This window comes from Apium graveolens, chromosome 7 (assembly GCF_009905375.1).
Source record: "Apium graveolens cultivar Ventura chromosome 7, ASM990537v1, whole genome shotgun sequence".
In the NCBI taxonomy this organism is placed as follows: domain Eukaryota; kingdom Viridiplantae; phylum Streptophyta; class Magnoliopsida; order Apiales; family Apiaceae; genus Apium; species Apium graveolens.
Window position 1 is genome coordinate 130,983,363 of NC_133653.1, and position 20,258 is coordinate 131,003,620.

The 20,258-nt window shown below is 32.7% G+C and overlaps 1 protein-coding gene across 1 annotated transcript; it reads left to right on the top strand.

The window, feature by feature from the left end:
* The first annotated feature begins 6,270 nt into the window (after positions 1 to 6,270).
* Positions 6,271 to 9,177, top strand: LOC141674038 (uncharacterized). The gene is made up of 2 exons (XM_074480762.1): positions 6,271 to 6,436; positions 8,756 to 9,177. Exons 1-2 carry the CDS (start codon positions 6,271 to 6,273, stop codon positions 9,175 to 9,177), a joined length of 588 nt encoding a protein of 195 aa, XP_074336863.1.
* The last annotated feature ends 11,081 nt before the right edge of the window (positions 9,178 to 20,258 follow it).

Below are 20,258 nucleotides of genomic sequence, written 5' to 3' on the forward strand. Positions count from 1 at the left end.
AGAACAAAGGAGTGAACCGAGAGAAGGGGTGGGGATATTGGGTGTTTTTTTTCTTTTTTTTATTTAACTGCTAATAGGTGCTGCACAAAGGGAAGGGACACGTGTCCCTGAGTAATAAGAAACTGCCACGTTGCATTTTAGGATAGATACGAGAATTTAAAAGTCGAATTTGTCCCGAAACTTAAAATTAACGGACTGGGGTGCACGCAAATTAATACCCAAAAATTACGAAAATAATATCAAAATGTCATAAATAACTTGAAGTTTACAAAGACATAATTTTTGAAATTTTTAAAACATTTTTTTAAGGTGCTCTTTGTACCCGCTTTTTAACAAATAACGAAACGACGCGCGGGTGAAACGATTCCCGAAAATTCCCAAATTAATTTTAAAATTCTCAGAATAATGCAAACTTAATAAAATATAAGTTCCATGATTTTTAAAGAATTCCTAAATTAAATATGGATTTTACAACTAAACACACTCAGAAAATCATTTAAAAATAAATAATTAGTGGAATATTGATTTCTCAATTTTATAAGTCCTAAAAATAATTAGTGAAATTATAAAATTAGAAAACCAATTTTAAAGACAACCCAAATATTTATGGAATTAAAACTACATTAAAATCACTTTTACAAGCGAAATAAAATCGTGTAACTCACTAACAAATCACACAATTACAATCCCAAATATCATCAAATTATAAATAATTAAATAACAATCAGTAACGGCTGCCAAAACCATTATACACCTTTATTTAATTATTCAAACTTTATTACACTTTTAAATATTAAAATGAAAAGAAAAATACACGAGTCGTTATTAGGAATTTGACTTATCGTTATCTCTGAGTTCTCTAGTGACTTATTGACTTGTCGATAACTCAGAGTTGTCTAATCAAATTTGACTTTTCGATAACTCAGAGTTCTCTAGTGAATTTTGGCTTGTCGATATCCCTGAGTTCTCTAGTGAAATTTGACTTATCGATAACTCAGAGTTCTCTAATGAATGTTGACTTGTCGATAACTCTGAGTTCTCTAGTGAAGAATTGACTTGTCGATATTTCCAATCTTCATTTCTTCAATTTGGCTTGTCGATATCTCTGAATTCTCTAGCCGCTTTCCTGAGTTCTCTATAAGTCATTTTGGAGTTCTCGAATGACTTCTCTATAACACTAAATCTGTGACTTGTAGAGATCTTGACTTAGAACATTTTTCCCAAAACAGATTTAATCAACTCCAAGCTTCTTCATAATTCTTCTGAGGCATGATCTTCTTGATCTTCTTTCAGATAAAATTCTTAGGCTTGATAAAGAAAAAGACTTTAGTCTGCTCTTTTGACATTTTTACAGACTTTAAATATTACAAGTACAAAATGCAAACTAAGATTACAATACAACTTAATTGGGGTTGTCAATTTGACTTAGTCTTGTTATTGTACATGCATGTCTCGCACAACTGTTTATTAATGATTTAGAGTGAAAATGAAACCCAAGTCGCGAGCGTAACATCGATAAAATAAGCAAAACATAACAATAAGTTTTCTGCAGAAATACAATACATATAAACTGTGATTTCTTGAAACGTAAGACCTGAAAATGATAGAGCTTGTTTTAAGGATCATTTAGGCTCTTGAATCACTTGATTTCAATTTAAGGTTCAAATGTTAAGTACGTTTTAGTGAAAACGATTTACCCGACAAAAACTGCTAGGAATTATGACCTTTGGAAATAGAAATGATCAACTTAAGAATATTTAAAAATCATGAAATTTTTACAGAGAATAATAAATATAGTTTATTAACGGCCATAAAAATTTTAATTAAAAATATTTATGTATTAGTTTTATAAAAATGTCGGAGCTGGGGTCGCGCGGAGTAAAAATCCCAAACTCAACCCACTGCCATTAAACTACCTTTTCGGGATTTTCACCCCTGTTACCAGAAAACCATTTTCAAATAATGTGTTTTAAATTTTGTCTAGATCGCACAAGCGAAAATGGTGCGTCAATTGAGTTAACGGTTTGAGAGAAATCAACGTTTTAGTGAAAGCGGTATGAATAGTAAAACACCATAGTTGACTGAACTTTTAAAATGCTTTTCACATATTTAAATTCATTTTATCAAAATGAAACTTTTATGATAAATATTACAAGCACAAGAATCTCCTCTATTTAAATTCATTTTACCAAAATGAAACTTTTATGATAAATATTACAAGCACAAGAATCTCCTCGAGGTGGTTTCATATTAAAATATTAATGTTTCAATTTATTAAAAATGTTAAAGTACGAGTCGCGTAATAGTAACATTCGGTAAAGTCAACTCTAGAAGACCACTTTGACCGTCCGTTTTGACCAAGGATTGATATTTATTTTGAGTCGGTCGAATATTGAAACTTATGAAGTATTGTACTTATTAGAAATATAATTCGGTGATGGGTTTAGGTATACTGATTAAGATTATGATATTTGTTGATTAGAAAACCCGGAACGAGAGGAAGTCGGAAAACGTATTTTGGATTCCAGACAAGTTTTCAAACCTTATCTTTTAAAACTGTTGTTTTGTGTTTGTTTTCAAATAAATTCTATATATACATGATGTTGTATTACGATATTTACGAATTGTGATATATAATATCATACAATATTTTAATGATTTTGGTATATGAATATTACCGAATTTCAATCCATAACGCTAGAGAGTAGCGTTGTATATATGAGGAGTATATTTTAGGCTGAGGATCGGTTAGCATAATTTGATGAAAACCCAGAAGTATTCCGGAGGTGTTTTATTTAAGAATATTAACGATATAGTAGAGCGTGATGTATAAGTTGTAAGACTGAGAGTCGGTCAGTTTTTATAAAGTATAAACCCGGGAATCATCCCGGAGATATTTTGGACAATTAAAAGTCCGTACTTATTTTATTCCAAGGGACTCCATGTCCACTTGCGAAGTATTAAATACCTCGAATTTATTTAATACGATTTCCAAAGATTGTATTCCCTCAACTATATTTAATCACTCGAACAATGAATATTATTTCGGATATTCATTTTAATAAGAGAAGTATACTCCAACAATTAATTATTTTAACTCGATTATTTATAATTAATATAGATTACTTTAATTATTTAAAACCTAAATTAGTTGAGGAATATTATTTCAAATATTCTTTTAAAATGTAATTATTAGAGGTTTAATTATTTAATATTATTATTTAATTATTAAATATCTATCAAATGATTTAATATGATTTTAAAAATCATTAAACCTATTTAAAAAATTTCTGAGTTTCAGAAAATCATGCTAACACTTTCAGATCATCGAAGAATATTATCTCGACGTATTTTAAATATTTTGAATATAATTTCAAAAGAAGCTCCCCTTATTTATTTATCTGCTGATAACGGTCAACTCGTATTATCTTGGTACATCCTCCGAAAATTCTCGGAAGTACCTATATATACATATATGAGATGAGTTGTTCCTATCAACAAGCAAAACGCTTTGGGAACTTCGATATAGTTCGATGTTCCAAATATATGATAGGATTCTTAAAAGGGCAAGGGAGGGGTAGAGATCAAGTACTTCGTGGACTTGGAAGACTGCTATTTTTAATTTTCCGTATGAGAAGGTACCATGTGTATTAAAGGAAATATGAAGTATGCAAAATATACCCGGGAGAAAGGGGAAGCATATAAAGCCCGAATGCGGCTAGGGTGACAACCGGGAGTAAGGAAGTCGTCCATCTATATGTAGAGAATGATATCGTTATATGACTGATCATCGTATCTCGGGGGCTCCGGTGAATATCCTATTCTTCCAATTGGAATTGAGATGCAATACCGTAACCCAAGCCCAGGTGTTGGGTTTACCATTAAGGTATTTGAAGACTAATAAGTCAATCAAAAACATTGTTTTGAAAATAGGTGTGTATCACCAAGAAAACAACTTAAAATAAATACATATCCTTATACGGATTAATATAATTTCATTAACAGTCTTTTCATACTGTTGATTATTATGGCTGAGCATTATTGCTCACTCTTGCTTTCTTTCAAATATCACAACACAACAGATTACCAGTATGCCGACATGGGGCTTAGTCAATTGAAATCGTGGGGATAATCCCTTACAACTTTGTCTCAGGTGGACCAGAGTATTCAGATAGGTATAAGATGTTAGTAGTAATTATTGTAACTTCATGTAGAGGTTACAGATAATTATTTAAGATCTTGTAAAGTACATTTGAGTTGTAATAAAAGAAGATTACATTTTGTACATCGTTTCTAAGGATATAACTTGTGTATGTGTGTGTGAGATTTGGGTCTGTTGGATTATTGAATTAATACAGGTTACACATGAGTGAAGGATTGCGTGACGACCCAGATTCCTGACCCCAAATTTGGGGGTGTTACAAGACCTTTCTTAGCTACTACTGGAGCTTTAATTGACATGAAAAATGGAAGAATCTCTTTTCAAGTGGGAGAAGAGAAGATGGAATTGAAGCTACAGAACATAATGGGACACCCTTCTCTGGATGAGACAATAAACAGGGTGGATGCTCTAGAAGAAGTGATTTACATTAAAGCCAACAGTTTATTATGTAAAGATCCACTTCAAGCTGTTCTGGAGGGTGACATGGATGAAGAAAATAAGGAGTGTACGGGCTATGAGAAACTTTTGGATGTAGCTCCTCTAATTATGCTTGATCATTCTATTATGTTGCGTCACGAGGAAGTTAAGGAGAGTTCACGCCTCCTCAGGTAGAACTAAAACCACTTCCTACATCTTTGAAATATATGTCTATGGGCCCTAATAATTTATATCCCGTTATTTTCAATGCTGAGCTTGATGACATTTAAATTGAGTTATTGCTCACTGTTTTAAAAAAATATAAAAATATCATTGGGTACACTATTGATGATATTAAGGGCATTAATCCATCATTTTGCACGCATAAGATAATTCTTGAAGACGAGCAAGCCTCCTCTATTGAACCTCAACGAAAACTTAATCCTATTATGACGGAGGTAGTCAAAAAGGAGGTTTTAAAACTTCTTGCTGCAGGTATAATCTAACCTATCTCTGATAGTAAGTGGGTTAGCCCTGTGCATGTAGCTCCAAAGAAAGGAGGAATGACCATTGTCAAGAATGATAAGGGTGAGTTGATTTCTACTAGAACTGTGACAGGGTGGCGAATGTGTATTGATTATCGAAAATTGAATAAAGCCACTAAAAATACCATTTTCCTCTCCCTTTTATTGATCAAATGCTTGAAAGGTTGGCAAAACATTCTTTTTTCTGTTATTTGGATGGATATTCAGGTTTCTTACAAATTCCCATCCATCCAAATAACCAAGAAAAAATGACTTTTACATGTCCATATGGTACGTTTGCATATCGTAGAATGTCATTTGGATTATGATATGCCCCACCAACCTTTCAACGGTGTATGATGGCAATTTTCTCTGATTTTATTGAAGATATAATGGAAGTTTTTATGGATGACTTCTCTGTTTGTGGAATATCATTTGATGCATGCTTACATAACTTGGAAAAAAGTGTTGCATAGATGTAAAGAAGTTAATCTAATTTTAAATTAGGAAAAGTATCACTTTATGTTACAAGAGGGAGTTGTGTTGGGTCATGTTATATCAAAAAGAGGCATCGAAGTCGATAGAGCTGAGGTGAAGGTTGTTGAGCACTTACCATCCCCAACTTCGGTTAGGGGAGTAAGAAGTTTTCTTGGGCATGCGGGATTTTACCGCCATTTTATAAAAGATTTTTCAAAAATTGCTCGACCTCTAACTGAACTCTTAGGCAAAGATGTCCCTTTTGTTTTTAATGATGCTTGCATTGAGGCTTTTGACAGGTTAAAGAAAGTTCTTATCTATGCTCCAATCATACAACCACCAGATTGGAATTTGCCATTTGAGATCATGTGTGATGCTAGTGATCAAGCTATTGGTGCAGTCTTAGCTCAAAGAAAGGATGGCAAGCTTCATGCCATATATTATACAAGCAAGACCTTAGATGGAGCTCAGATCAACTATGCAACAACTAAGAATGAATTACTAGCAGTGGTGTATGCTATGGAAAATTTTTGATCGTATCTTGTTGGTTCGAAAGTTATTGTTCACACAGACTATGCAACATTGAAATATCTGTTGAGCAAGAAATATGTTAAACCTCGTTTGATACGTTGGATTCTACTCCTTCAAGAATTTGATTTGGAGATTAAGGACAGGAAAGGAGCTGAGAATATGGTTGTTGATCATCTTTCACGCCTTGTTCTTGATGGTGATGATAGTAAAAATATTTCTATTAATGATTCCTTTCCTGATGATCACCTATTTTCTCTTACAAGTATTGAGGTTCTTTGGTTTGATGATATCACTAACTATTTAGCTAGTGGTACTATTCCTAATGGTTATTCATCATAATACATGAAGAAGTTTTCCTATGATGTGAGGAAGCACTTTTGGGATGATCCTTTTCTATATAAATCTTGTGCTGATGGTGTCATTAGAAGATGTGTTCCAGAAAATGAGATTGCCTCAACGATCTCACATTGTCACGATTTACCATGTTATGGTCATGCAAGTACTACTTAAATTGTTGGTAATATTCTTCAATGCAGTTTTTATTGGCCAACTCTCTTTAAAGATGTCCACCAATACGTTCAATCTTGTGATCATTGTCAAAGAACTGGAAATATCTCAAGAAAAAACAAGATGCCTCTTAATAGCATACTTGAAGTAGAGACTCTTGATGTTTGTGAAGGGTTTCGAGCACATAAACGTAACGGAAATAGTAATTAAAAATGTGAAAACCCAAAATTTTCGAAACCCATCGCAGGATCCATGCGAAAAACAGATATTTAATTCGTAGATCAAATTTTTTACCTTAAGAAACTTTACAATTGGTTGACTAATGGATATCCAAAACTTTTCAATCACCACGCATCTCGCTCTTGCGATCTACGCTCTATCTGTATCCACACGAATGCTTGAACTCAAGGATTGGATGTGTACTAGCACAAATTCGTTTCTTCTTGCTCTCTCCATCTTCTCTCTTGGTGGCTAGGGTTTTAGTAAAAGTCTTGCACACAAAATCAGCTACAAGAGATATTATATAGAGAGTAGAAAAATGAATTATAACTCTTAACTATTTAGGAGTTATTATTAATTCAAAATTCCTATTTGTATAATAATTAAGTCATACTTAATTATTTAACAACTGAATTTCATAATTAATATTAGTAAATTCGAATATCATTTTATCTAATTAATTAAGTCATACTTAGTTAATATTATAAATAATTTGAATTACTTTAATATAATTTAAATCCAATTTAAATTAAAGAATCCTTCAAGCATTCTTTGTGTGTGACCCTATAGGTTATTATTAGGTTGGCAACGAATTTTAAATCTAATTTAAAATCGTAAACAATGAGCGACATCTAGTAATACATCATTACTACCCAAGTAATAATAATTCAATCAGTGATCGATTTAACCTTTCATGAATAATGTATAATGTAATATAATCCCTTTAACCAAATATTATAGATTAAACTAGAGGCATGTAATGTGTCATCCTCATCATAGTTTAATCCAAGTTTCCTTGATCAATGAGTAGACTATCATATCAAATCAACATATGAGCATGGCCACATATTTTATAGTCTAGCTCACACAAGAGGCCAATAATATCACTCCTAAAATAGGAGGGTTAAATCCCATCTAGATCATTCATATTTCTCATACGATTCATAATATACCCAATGTCCACTTTCATCATTACCCGGTCAAGGATAACTTTTAATGGAATCAATGTATATTAATTCTCGTATAGAAATATAATGACTTCAGGTCTAAGGACCATTACATCATTATCACTGTGAGAATTACTTATGACACAACAGACATGTAGAATCTCACATCGGGTATGTCCATCTACCTGTGTTTTTGACTTTAGTATCACTATAATAATGATCAATGAGATGTGATCACCAGTCAACAAACATGCCAGTCTTAGTGCATTATTATTGTCCCTAAATAATAATACTTGACTAGGGACCTTTAGAAATATTAATACTATTCTCATAATCTCATTTCTAAGTCACGTACTTAGAGGTATAGAATTTATATCATATTCCAAGGACATTTATTATTCTAACATTTATATCGCAGTAAATTAAGAATTAATAAATTATAAAAAGAATTATTGATAGAACATAAATATTAATAATCCAAATGTCTAAAACTAAAACATCATAGTGTTGTCTCTAGGGCACAAACACTAGCAGTTTGGGGAGTTAATTTTATGGGACCATTCCCTCCATCTTTTCAGAAAAAATACATTTTGGTCACTGTTGACTATGTTTCGAAGTGGGTTAAAGCCATTTCAACTCCCAATAACGATGCTCGTGTTATAAGCAATTTCTTTAAGAAGACAATTTTTCCTATATTTGGAGTACCGAGAATATATATTAGTGATGGAGGAAAGCACTTCCTGGAGAATCGGTTCGAATCTATGTTGAAAAAATATGGAGTTCATCATAAGGCGGGGCTTTCTTATCATCCCCAAACAAGTGGTCAAGTGGAGGTCTCTAACCGCAAAATCAAGACTTGGAGAAAACGGTCACAAAATTAAGGAAAGATTGGTCCATGAAGCTTGATGATGCACTTTGGGCGTATAGAGTTGCATTTAAAACACCCATTTATACAAATCTGTAAAAATTAGTCTATGGAAAAGCATGTCATCTACCGGTTGAATTGGAATACCGAGCATTTTGGGCTATCAAAAGTCTCAATTTTGATTTGTCAGCAGCAGGCGAGAAAAGAATTCTCCAACTTAACGAGCTAGATGAGCTTCGTTTTGAAGCTTATAATAGTTCCAAGCTCTACAAGGAGAAAACAAAAAGATGGCCTGACAAAGGACTATTACAAAGAGAATTCACGGAAGGAGATTTAGTTCTTCTTTTTAGTTCAAGGTTGAAACTTTTTCTAGGAAAGCTTCGTTCTAGGTGGTCTGGTCCGTTTAAGGTTATTAAAGTTTATCCGTATGGCTCTGTTGAATTGTTGGATACATGTGGAGGATCATTTAAGGTGAATGGGCAAAGAGTTAACATTACAGAGCTTGTGAGCCGATCGAAGAGAAAGTAAATATTCCGCTTTCTACCCCTTCTTCGGAATGATTGATAAGGAGGTCGAGCCAAAGACCTTAAAAAAGCGCTTCTTGGGAGGCAACCCAATATGTAGGTAATGTAATTTATTGTATTATTATTATTATTACTATTATTATTATTATACTATTATTATTAATAAATACTTTTGTATTTTTATGAGATTAGTTTATTTTTGTATTTATTTTAACTCCCAAAAGGTGCCTTGATAAATTTTATGTGAAGTGTTTCAGGAATAATTTATGTAAGAGGTGCATTTTAAAAAGAAAGTGAACTGTGGTGCAATTTTTCATCTTCGCGGAAGTTAATTTTAATTTTAATAATTTGCACATTGATGAACTATCTAATCCACGGTATGCATACTCGTTGTTTAGTTAATAAATTATGTGTGTGTCTCAAATCCGGTGGTGCAATATTTCTCCCCATGGTGGGGAGGGTTTATGTTTGTTAAAAGATGTGGGAATCTCACGCACGCACCCCCAATCTCATAGACTACCTTTGGTATAAATTATTTATGTTCAACCAATAATTTTAGAGCGTTTCTCCAATCTCGCGGTACATCCGGCCTACATATGGTGCGCTGAGTCTCTTCCGTTGATACATCAACTGAATGCATTGACAAATCAATGATGCTGGTCTAATTCGAGTCTCTTCCGTTGATACATCAACTGAATGCATTGACAATTCAACGATGCTGGTCTAATTCAGATTTAGAGGCCTGGTCTAATACGAGTCTCCCACACTGCCACCTGTACGCCACATGGTTAGTTGTTGCCACGCTGTCCACCTATTCAGCATCCACGTAATCACCTTGTCAACATCCACATTATTGCCAAATCAGCTGCCATCTATACGCCAAGTGAGCATGGTCAATATTGCCATATCAGCTATTCTATTGGCTTCTTTAAAAATATTAAGAAATGTGAAAAAAGGGATTTGAACCCCTGACCTCATGCTTCCAAGAATCCTATGTGACACTTCCAACCACTTGGGCTTCCTACCCTTTATGTTACTATTTGGACCCAATTTTATATATCCTTAAGTTAGGCCTGAAGCTAAAGCATGAGAAGCACATTCTTCTCAATTATTCTTGGACCGATACTTCGTGCTTATGCACTAGGGGAGTATTTCTAACTTTTCTTTGTATATTTTTTATTATATATTCTTTTTGTATTTTTTTACGATTATATTAATTAAATATTATATTATATTCATTGAGGACAATGAACCATTTAAGTGTGTAGGATGTGTTCTTAATATTTAAAAAATCCAAAAAAATTAAAAAAATTAAAAAAAATTGTATATAATTATTTTATTTCAAGATTATGTTAGCATGATTAAGTACACATTATGTAGATTTATTTCGCATGATTAATTCCGAGTTTTATAACATAAAAATCATTTGATGCATATTAATTCCTTGTGTGTGCTTGCGAAAATTTTAAAACATGAGATACTTCTCAGTCAATTATAGTGAGTCGAGCATGCTTTCACCTTGTGAGGATTTGAGCCTAATTTATGATTGGTACACTATATATCAATCCATTTTTTGTTGTGTGATGTTCATCATTTGGCATGTTGCTCTAGAACTTGCTTTAAACCGTTTTGAGACTACATGATATGTGTATGCATGAATATGATAAAGGCACTAGGATTAACCTCATTTTACCTAAAAAAATACCCATGAAAAGATAATCCTTAGTTAACCCCCTTGAGCTTATATCTGTTTCTTTCGTATATCACCAATCTAAAATATTTTAGCCTACTTGTTCTTTTTTGTCTTGATTTACTGGTAAAGCATATTGATTCAACTTCAGGGTTGGTGAATATTTAGTGGGGGAATTTATTTTGTTAAGGAGTTACAATTTGGTAGGAATTAATATGATAAAGCTACTTGATCTTAGAAAAAAACTTAAAGTATCAAGTCCTCCTTTGAGATCAATGGGTAGCAAATGCAATGTCATATAAAAAGGACGATCCATGTACATGTGCTGGTATTAAGCGCAATTTTGGTGACTTTTCACTACCTTTGATTACTGGAGAATGATTTGACTTTGAAAAAAAACTAGAAAAAAAAATGAAAAAGAAAATCAAGTAGGATTTGTGTTCATTGATTATTATAATGTGAAATAGGGGAAGTACATGGTTATATGTACTAAACTTTAACATGATCTGCTTTTCATTTTGGGTGCTTAAATTAAAAGTGAAAATTATGCTTTGTTGATTTATCAAGCTTAGCCACTTGTTAGCCTATTTCTTTGATTCCTTACCCTTTATCTAAGCCTCATTACAACCTTTGACAAAGACCTTTTGATTCATGTATGTATATATATGAAGTAATGGAGATTTGGCGGAGAAGCAAGCATATGGTAGCATATGTAAATTGATTGAACTTGATTGAAACACTTACACCTATACACTTGTGTAAGTTGAGAGTCATGCGATATTTCAATCCATAGTGTGCTTACTTACTGTATGTGGCTTTGATGTCTATTTCATGATATTTTTGTCTACCAAGACATTGTGTGCATACTTGGATTATTATGTGTTAATGATGCCTAAAGTGAGAGTACTTTTACTTTCAGACAGTTTCAGGATGTTATGTGAATGAGATTTACAATGTGTGGAGAACTATGATATGTTTCATGCTTGAGAGACTTGGTGATTGAAAATATTTGAATTTTTGGGTATATCTTCTATAAATCCTCATGAGACAAAACTCATCCTACTGGGGCTGCCTAGGGGTATAACGGCTTGTTGCATGTGCTCAATGCAATCGTGTTATCTACGAAAGTGGAGTTAGTTAGTTAGTTAGTTAATATTAGTTTTTATTTCTTCTTTGCCCGAGGACATGCAAAGTAATAAGTGTGGGGATGTTTGATAGGATATATATTTATATGATTTTATTCCTCATATTTGTTATATTTTGTATTGATTTGGATATTTATTAATTAGATTTTAATGTTTTATTGTAGGAAGCAAGGAAATCCTAAACTTGGATTGATTGGAGAATTAGAGTTTAATTTGGAGATTTATTAGAAGGAAATTCGGATTTGTTGTACTACATGCGCGCAATTCACTGTTTGGGTCATATCTTGAGTTCTAAAAGTCAGAATTGGACGATATTACAGCCCACCAGAAACTAAAGGAATTATCTTTAATTCTACAGAGGTATAAGTATCAAATTACAAATGAAGCGGCCCAGAATTACTGAAGAAAAGTCAGGTGTGAATTTTCCTTTAGAAACCCAATCAGTTTAGGAAACATGCTTGTATTTTTCCTAGAAGCATTAAAACACTTCTATTATATACAAATACATAGATATACAGAGGAAAAAAGGAGATGATGACTTTTCTTCTTGTAAAAGATTGAAGGTTTTCTTCTCTATTCTCATTAATATCAATTATGTGTTCATATTATATTATGTGTTTTATTAATTTAGTTATGAGTGGGTAGATTTTTAATCTAGGGTTAAGTTGAACCCTAGTTATGATTGATGCATGATTTTCCCAATTCCCCTAATTTAGTTATATTACATGCCCTTGCTTATTTAGTTGTGCTTAATTAATAATTACATGTCAGACGTGATTATGTGTATTGTTTGAACCCAATATCTATTTATCAAAGAAAGTTGGACTTAGGTGGTTGTGATTTATCCAATAAGAACATGAACTTCTCCATGAAAATAGGTAGAACGGATTGTTAGGAAGTTAGGATTCAGTGTTTAATGTCTCTAAATTGCATGATACCATGAAAATAGGCTTGATTGTATTTTAGAGAAGCCATTAATACTCGAGAGAGGTTATTAGTATTTTGTAGGGTGCGTCTTTCCTCTTGAGTAGTATATGATTGATTTGGGGAGGGAAATCATAATTGCATTGATTCATGCTAGTGGGGATACTTAACTCTGGATGTTTTTAGTTATTTGATTAATACAACGTATTTGCTTTAGTATAATTTTAGTTAAAAAATCTCTCAATTTTTATTATATTACTTGCTTAGTTAAATCGAGTCAAGAATTACTCGTGATTGGTACCTTTGTCTCTGTGGGATCGACTCTGACTTACCCTACTACATAGTTAGAAGGATTTGTTAAAAATTATTATTTGATAGGTACGCGACAGCCTTGTCAGAGATATTACCTATAATTCATAAACATGCAAACATAGCACTAACATATTTCTAAATATTAATTAAACATTTTAAAAATCTCCAAACTGTCTAAACCAATAATATAAATGGTGAAATTTCTAAATCAATAATTAATCTAGCTAATGATAAAATCTGAATCCTAATCAATGAAATGGGGTAGATCTCCATCAAACAATCTCAGATCCCCCTAAGCACCTGCCATAAAAAGAATACGGCATGAGCCAAATGCCCAGTACGGATTTGGAATACAGTTTATAAAATGAGAGATCTGAAATAAATAATTTGCATTTGACAATAAAATAATAGTTTTAAAAACAAGTAAGGCTGAGGGAACTAGGGGTTAGGATATTTTACACCGAGATCAGAACAGATAGAAATACATACATCATAAGGTACCGTAATGTATGCAATAGAACGAATACCATGTACGGCATATACAGTGTCACCGTAAAATCAAATTACAAATTAAACTCTGGGTGCACCCACTTATTATGAAAAAATATCAAATGGCCAAAAGCTCTTCCAAAGAGCTAACAGAAGGATACGTCGTGACCAATCACACTGTCACGGAATTGTCATATCACTGGTGCCGCAATGACATGACTATAGTACCCCTACAACTGGTTAACTCGGTATACCCTATATCACTCTAAGGGTCCAAAGAAATTAATTTGCATAATTATGAAATTACCTGGACAGATATATCAAATATTCTAAACAGATTTATAAACAGATTTGTAACAGGAATAAATTCTAAAATCACTAAAACATGTATATAAATATTTTGAAACAAAAATGAGACAAGTATTTACATATTCCAGAATAACTAAATGGATACTTTAATATTTTGAAACAAAACTGAGATAAATAATTTTGAAAAAGAACAAGAAGATATATTCAAATATTTTAAAAAAAAATATTTGAGATTTTTATATTTTTTGAAAATCACGGTTGAAATAGATTTTTAGATATTTCAAAAAGGGTTTTAAAATAGTTTTAAAGAGTTAGAACATTTGAGACGAATAAACACGGAATGAACAGAATAAAGAACTAGATGAGTAAAACATATTTAATCGTAATAAAAGTAGCGTTGAATAAAAAGAGATAGAATCCTTACCTTGAAATAACAGTCTCAAACACCAAGTAACCCTCTAAATAACTAGCTAAGAACTCATGGCATCCATCTAATAACAAGGTTACAATTTACTATTAATATATATTTTTTATATGATTCAGTTTATCTACAAAGAAAATTTATTCGTAGCGATACATATGTCAACCATTAAAACACTAACAAGTGTCCCCAACTTTCTTTTACTACTTGTTAACTAACACACACGTACACTAATATTATTCTAATATTAAGAAAACAAAAATAATTTCAAAACCCTGCTTCAAATTGTTTTTGATAACTTGCATTAAACAAATAAAATCTAACTTAGATTATAATTTCAGTGGTGGCTATTCATTTGTGAATTTAAATTTTAAATAACAATACACATACATGCTTTCAATAACTACATAATAAAATTAATATATAAATGTATCAAATGATCAATTCATAAATAAAGATATGAAATAATTTAAAATAATAAAAACATGGTCACCTGTTTCATGAATGTGGTGGAATATAGATTGATGTGGTACATGGGCATATATAAAAGGATAGGGCTTGACGATTGTAAATTAGTATAGGGAAAATAAATCAATAACTTACTTGAATATATCATTTATTAGCTTAAGATTCCCTCTTAGAAGCTTAAACATTTTCTTGGGGGAGTAGTTTTGGAGGCTGTAGAGTTTTTATGAAAATCTTTAGGGGGGATCATCTGGTAGTAGTATATAAAGGGGGTTCCTGCATGCAACCATTACATAGTAATCATTTCAGTTCAGTTCACAGTTCTTCTTTTTGGGAGAAGTCAGTTATAGGGTTTCAATAGTTATTCAATAGAGCAGTTTCAATGGAAGAAGAAAATGTGAATGTTAATGCGAGGTGGCTGATGCCAAGTAAGGGAGTGGTGAAATGTAATGTGCATAGCTTCTTTTCCCAAGAAGCTTTGCCAAATGGGAATCACTCGGGTATAGGGCCTGTTTTTATGGATTATGTGGGGGTTATTTTGCATATCACTGGTGGCTCTCTGGGGTTTGAGGATCAGACGAAAAATGAGTTTTATGCACTGTTGCAGGGTCTTCAGGAGGCCTATTATAAGAGATATATAAAGCTCATTCTTGAGACTGATCATGTAGATGCCTATTGGGAGTTGTATAATTCTATATTGGTGGGAGGGAGACCTCATTATGAGCATGTCATGTGGCAGCTTAATCAGCATAAGGCTGATAAAAATTACAAATGTGAGCTGAGGTTGGTTGATAGAGATGCTAATGAGTTAGCTGCGTATATTATTGAATATGATGCTAATCACTGGGATAGAATGGTTATAGTGGAAGAGAATTTTGGAAGAATTGAAGAGTTATGGTACTTGTACATGGGCTTGGGGAGCACTACTCAAAGGTTTCGAGCAGTTAGGCAAAGTGAAATTGAGGCTACAATCTTGGATGATGAGGTGGTTGATCCTCAGGAAGATTGAGTTGCCTTAGGATGCGGAGTTTAATGAAGGTCGGGATCAGGGTTTGGGTTTGGGTTTGGGTTTGCATGATAAAGAAGTTTATGCGGTGGGGGATGATGGGGTGGCAGATTTGGCTGAGTTGTAGGTCGTGGTGGGCTTGCCGGCGGCTGGAGCGTTGAGAGACAATGGTGATTGTAATGCCCTCCGACCCGGGGTATAAGTCTGGGGGTTACTAGCTAATCACCAAATATGTACAATCTGATTAACAAATAATAATGAAATTTATCTAAACCCCTTTAACACTAACCAGGATCTTTTTAGGTTGAAGTATGAAAATAAGAACCACTAACTACTTTATTACAAACCAAATTCAAAATCTTACAACTCTCTTTATTACAAACCATTGTTTAACCAGTTTTAAACAAATTTCATCTTTTATTCAAACTAACACACTAACTATCTACACTCCACCTGATCGGGCAACTCAAACCTTTCTTCCTGGATTGGGATCAACACCTTGGGTATGAGAGGATCCCGAGGCCTGACCTGCTTCTTTACCACTCGAGTCCTGATGGGTTTCATATTCCTTCTTAACTGAAAATAATAAGGTGAATAACAAGAAAAAAGGGTGAGCCAAAAATTGCTCAACAAGTCCGCAACATATAAATAGTGTTAAAGCAGTTTAAATGAATCGGTAGCCTGGGTATATCTGCAAAGATATCACCCCACAAGAATAGAAAGAAGGCCATTGCTGGCGAGTACAAATGAACTAACTGGACACAAGTTCGCATCTATACCCTGCTGATCATCCATGATATAGTGCAGATCTATATCCCACTATATAGATCCAGTCGGGCACCCAGACACTACGACCCATCTCATGGATCCGGTTATATTTCGGTCCTTAGGATTAAGTAAACTTAATCCCCAAAAATATCACTATCCAGTCCATGGAGTAACAACAAGAACAATCGGTATGCTTTGATATATTCTAATCACCAGAATATACCAATGTATATGCGTAGCAATTGAAATATGAACAATGAATTCAAAGGAAAAGAAGAAATCAAGAATCGAAATGAAATATGAACAAGAAAATAACAAGTGTGTATCAGTGTTTATGAAAAAAATCAAAGAGTGCAAGCGTGACAAGAATCTGAAGAAATATCACTATTCTGAAATTAGAATAGGGGAAAAACTTGCCTTCTGCGCGACTCACTTCAATTATATCACCTTCGTCTATCACCGACTCAACCTGCCTTGCTAGCTTAGCTTATGTTAGAGAAATAGACTGGTTTAGTCAATTCGTACTTCAATTGCGTCTTGAATCGATTTCACGTCGAGAATATTATCTACCCATGCGCTTATGACTGACTCGTATATTATATATTAACAAGTAAGACTCGACTAACCATATAATACACATAAGCACATAAGCACATAATCATTTTTATAGTTAATATAATTTTTAGAAACAGAATCGACTCGCTGATCGCTCAACTGATCATTATCTGACTCGTTTCCTATTTTTCGGGATTTATCGGACTCGTCTCGGCGCGCGATTTGGCTTATAATCAAATAAATAATAAAGTCAACTAATTTCTAGAAGAAATTAGGTTTTAATATTATTTTTAATGAAACTATTTCATTTTTCTGAGTCAAAGGGCTTTCGTTTCGCTCGAATCGGACAAACGGTCTATTTAATATCAATTAAACACAGATAATTCAATTTATTATTCAATATAAACAATTATTACTAATTTTTAAATCCTAAAATAATTTTTATATAATTATTTAAGAAAAATCAGAACTGAAAATAATTTTTCTATATTTTGGAATTAAAATAAATTTATTATAATTTATTGAAAATTATTTGATTAATTATCAAAATAATTAATCATTTTTAAATAATTATTAAATAATAAATAATTGAGAAAATAATTAAATCTAATTTTTAGAAAATATTTTCAGAATTATTTATAATACAAATTAATTAATTAATTAATTAATTAATTTATAAAATAAATAAAACTGATTTTTAAAATTAATAAAAATAAAAGGTAAAAATAATTTCCAAAAACATTCGTCAGAACTGAAATCCCTGACAAAACAGATCAAACACGGGTCAACTGAACGGGTCAAACGGGTCAAAATCCGGGTCGTGAAGAACACGTCGGACTTTGCCCAAAATCCGGTCACTGGAGTAACTTCCGGCCAGCCATTTTCAGGCCGAAAACGGAACTGTTTGGTTCGTTTTTAAGCTGGGAACAATTCCAAATCGTTTTGGCAATCTAATTCTGGAAACAACATCACGGACTAACCCTCAGGTCACCTTCTCCGATCAAACCGACTTCAACTCCGGCGAAGTATTGACTTTCTTCGTTTGTACATGAAACTTCGATGTTAATAGCTTAAATCAAAGCTTACTAAACACATAATCAAAGCCCTAACACCGTATATACCTCAGCATTCTCTAAATCAAAACGTACATATCAAAATTGACTATAAACCCTAGATATCGAACTATCAATTCAAGCAATCGTCAGTAAAATTAATTAGCAGAAATCAATTAGAAATCATCAGACAAAGCTATTCATAACATCAATTTCAACAACTAACCCCAAAATCAGAAAGTACCAAATCGGGCATAAACCCTAGAAATCAAATATAAAAAATAACAACTCAAAACTTGAAATTGATGGAAGAAACAGAAAGAACAGATCGAAACCTATGATTTGAGTACTCGAACTGCTTGATTTGGTGCAAAAATCAGATCAAAATCAGTGTTTGATTGTTCAACCCGAATTCAAAATCCGACCACGTTCTTGAGAGAAATTTCTATTTTTTTGATTTTTAATTACTTAATTAAGAATAATTAAATAAAAATTAGGCTATTTATAGTAGTGAAATTAATACTCCTAATTAAAATTAAGGCCCTAATTCTACACTTTTTAAAATTAATAGGCCCCTAATTTTATAATTTTTTAGTATTAAAATTTAATTTATAAATATTATATATATACAATATATATGCCAAAATTTCCCAAAAATTGTGAATAATGCAAAAATACAAAAAAAATGGTATAAATGAAAGTCCTATAATTTTATAAAAATAAAAATATGATTTTTGTGGGGTTTTTAACACCCAATGGGCCCTCGAAAAGTCATTTTTCGCAAAACGAGAAAAATTATAAAATACCTAGATGTTCAGAATATTGCGATGGTAAAAGTCGTTTGATGAAAAATAAGGCCCATTTTTTTATTTAAAATACCTTCTTTAAAATCATGATTCGGGTCGTAAAACGTTTGAAATGGAAGCTATAGATGCAAAATAAAATATCTGAAAAATATCTTAAAAATACCGGGACGACACAGAATGCACGTAACATATAGCAATTAGGGTTTGACAGTTAATTCCACATAAATGACACATTAACACACATAATTTATTATAAATATGATATAATACAGACCTAAATTTCCCAGACGGTACATCCTTCCCCCTTAATAGGATTCTGTCCTCAGAATCTCTTTCTTGGTAGTCCATATCCTTCCTGGCTCGATCTGCATATCTGCGTTGTCTATTTTGTGCTGTATCCAATCGTTTTCGAATAAGTTCTATATTTTCTTTAGTTTGTTGAATTAATTCTGGACCCAAAACCTTGCATTCTCCAACTTCATCCAACTATACTGGTGATCTGTATTTTCTCCCATATAACGCTTTGTACGGTGGCATTCCAATGCTTGCATGATAGCTGTTGTTGTAAGAAAATTCAACCAAAGGTAAATGCTCATCCCAACTGCCTTCGAAGTCAATCGCACAAACTCGTAGCATGTCTTCGATTGTTTGGATAGTTCTTTTAGTCTTCCCATCGGTTTGTGGATGATAAGCGGTACTCATGTTTAATTTAGTTCCAAGGCATTCTTGAAATTGTCTCCAAAATCTTGAATTGAAACGGGGATCTCGATCAGACACAATAGATATTAGAACTCCATATCGCATCACAATTTCTTTGACATACAAGTGCACTAGCTTGTCGAGCGAAAATCTTTCATTAATCGGTAGAAAATGTGCCGACTTTTTTAGTCTGTCAATGATTATCCATATCGCATCATGATTTGTTTTAGTCTGTTGAAGTCCTACTACAAAATCCATCGCTAGATTTTCCCTTTTCCATTCCGGAATATCCAATGGTTGCAGTAATCCACTCGGATGTTGATGTTCCACTTTAACTCGCTGGCATGTGTAGCATTTATTTACCCATTCTCCTATCTCCTTCTACATATTCGGCCACTAAAAGTTTTCCTTCAGATCACAGTACATATTTGTACTTCCTGGATG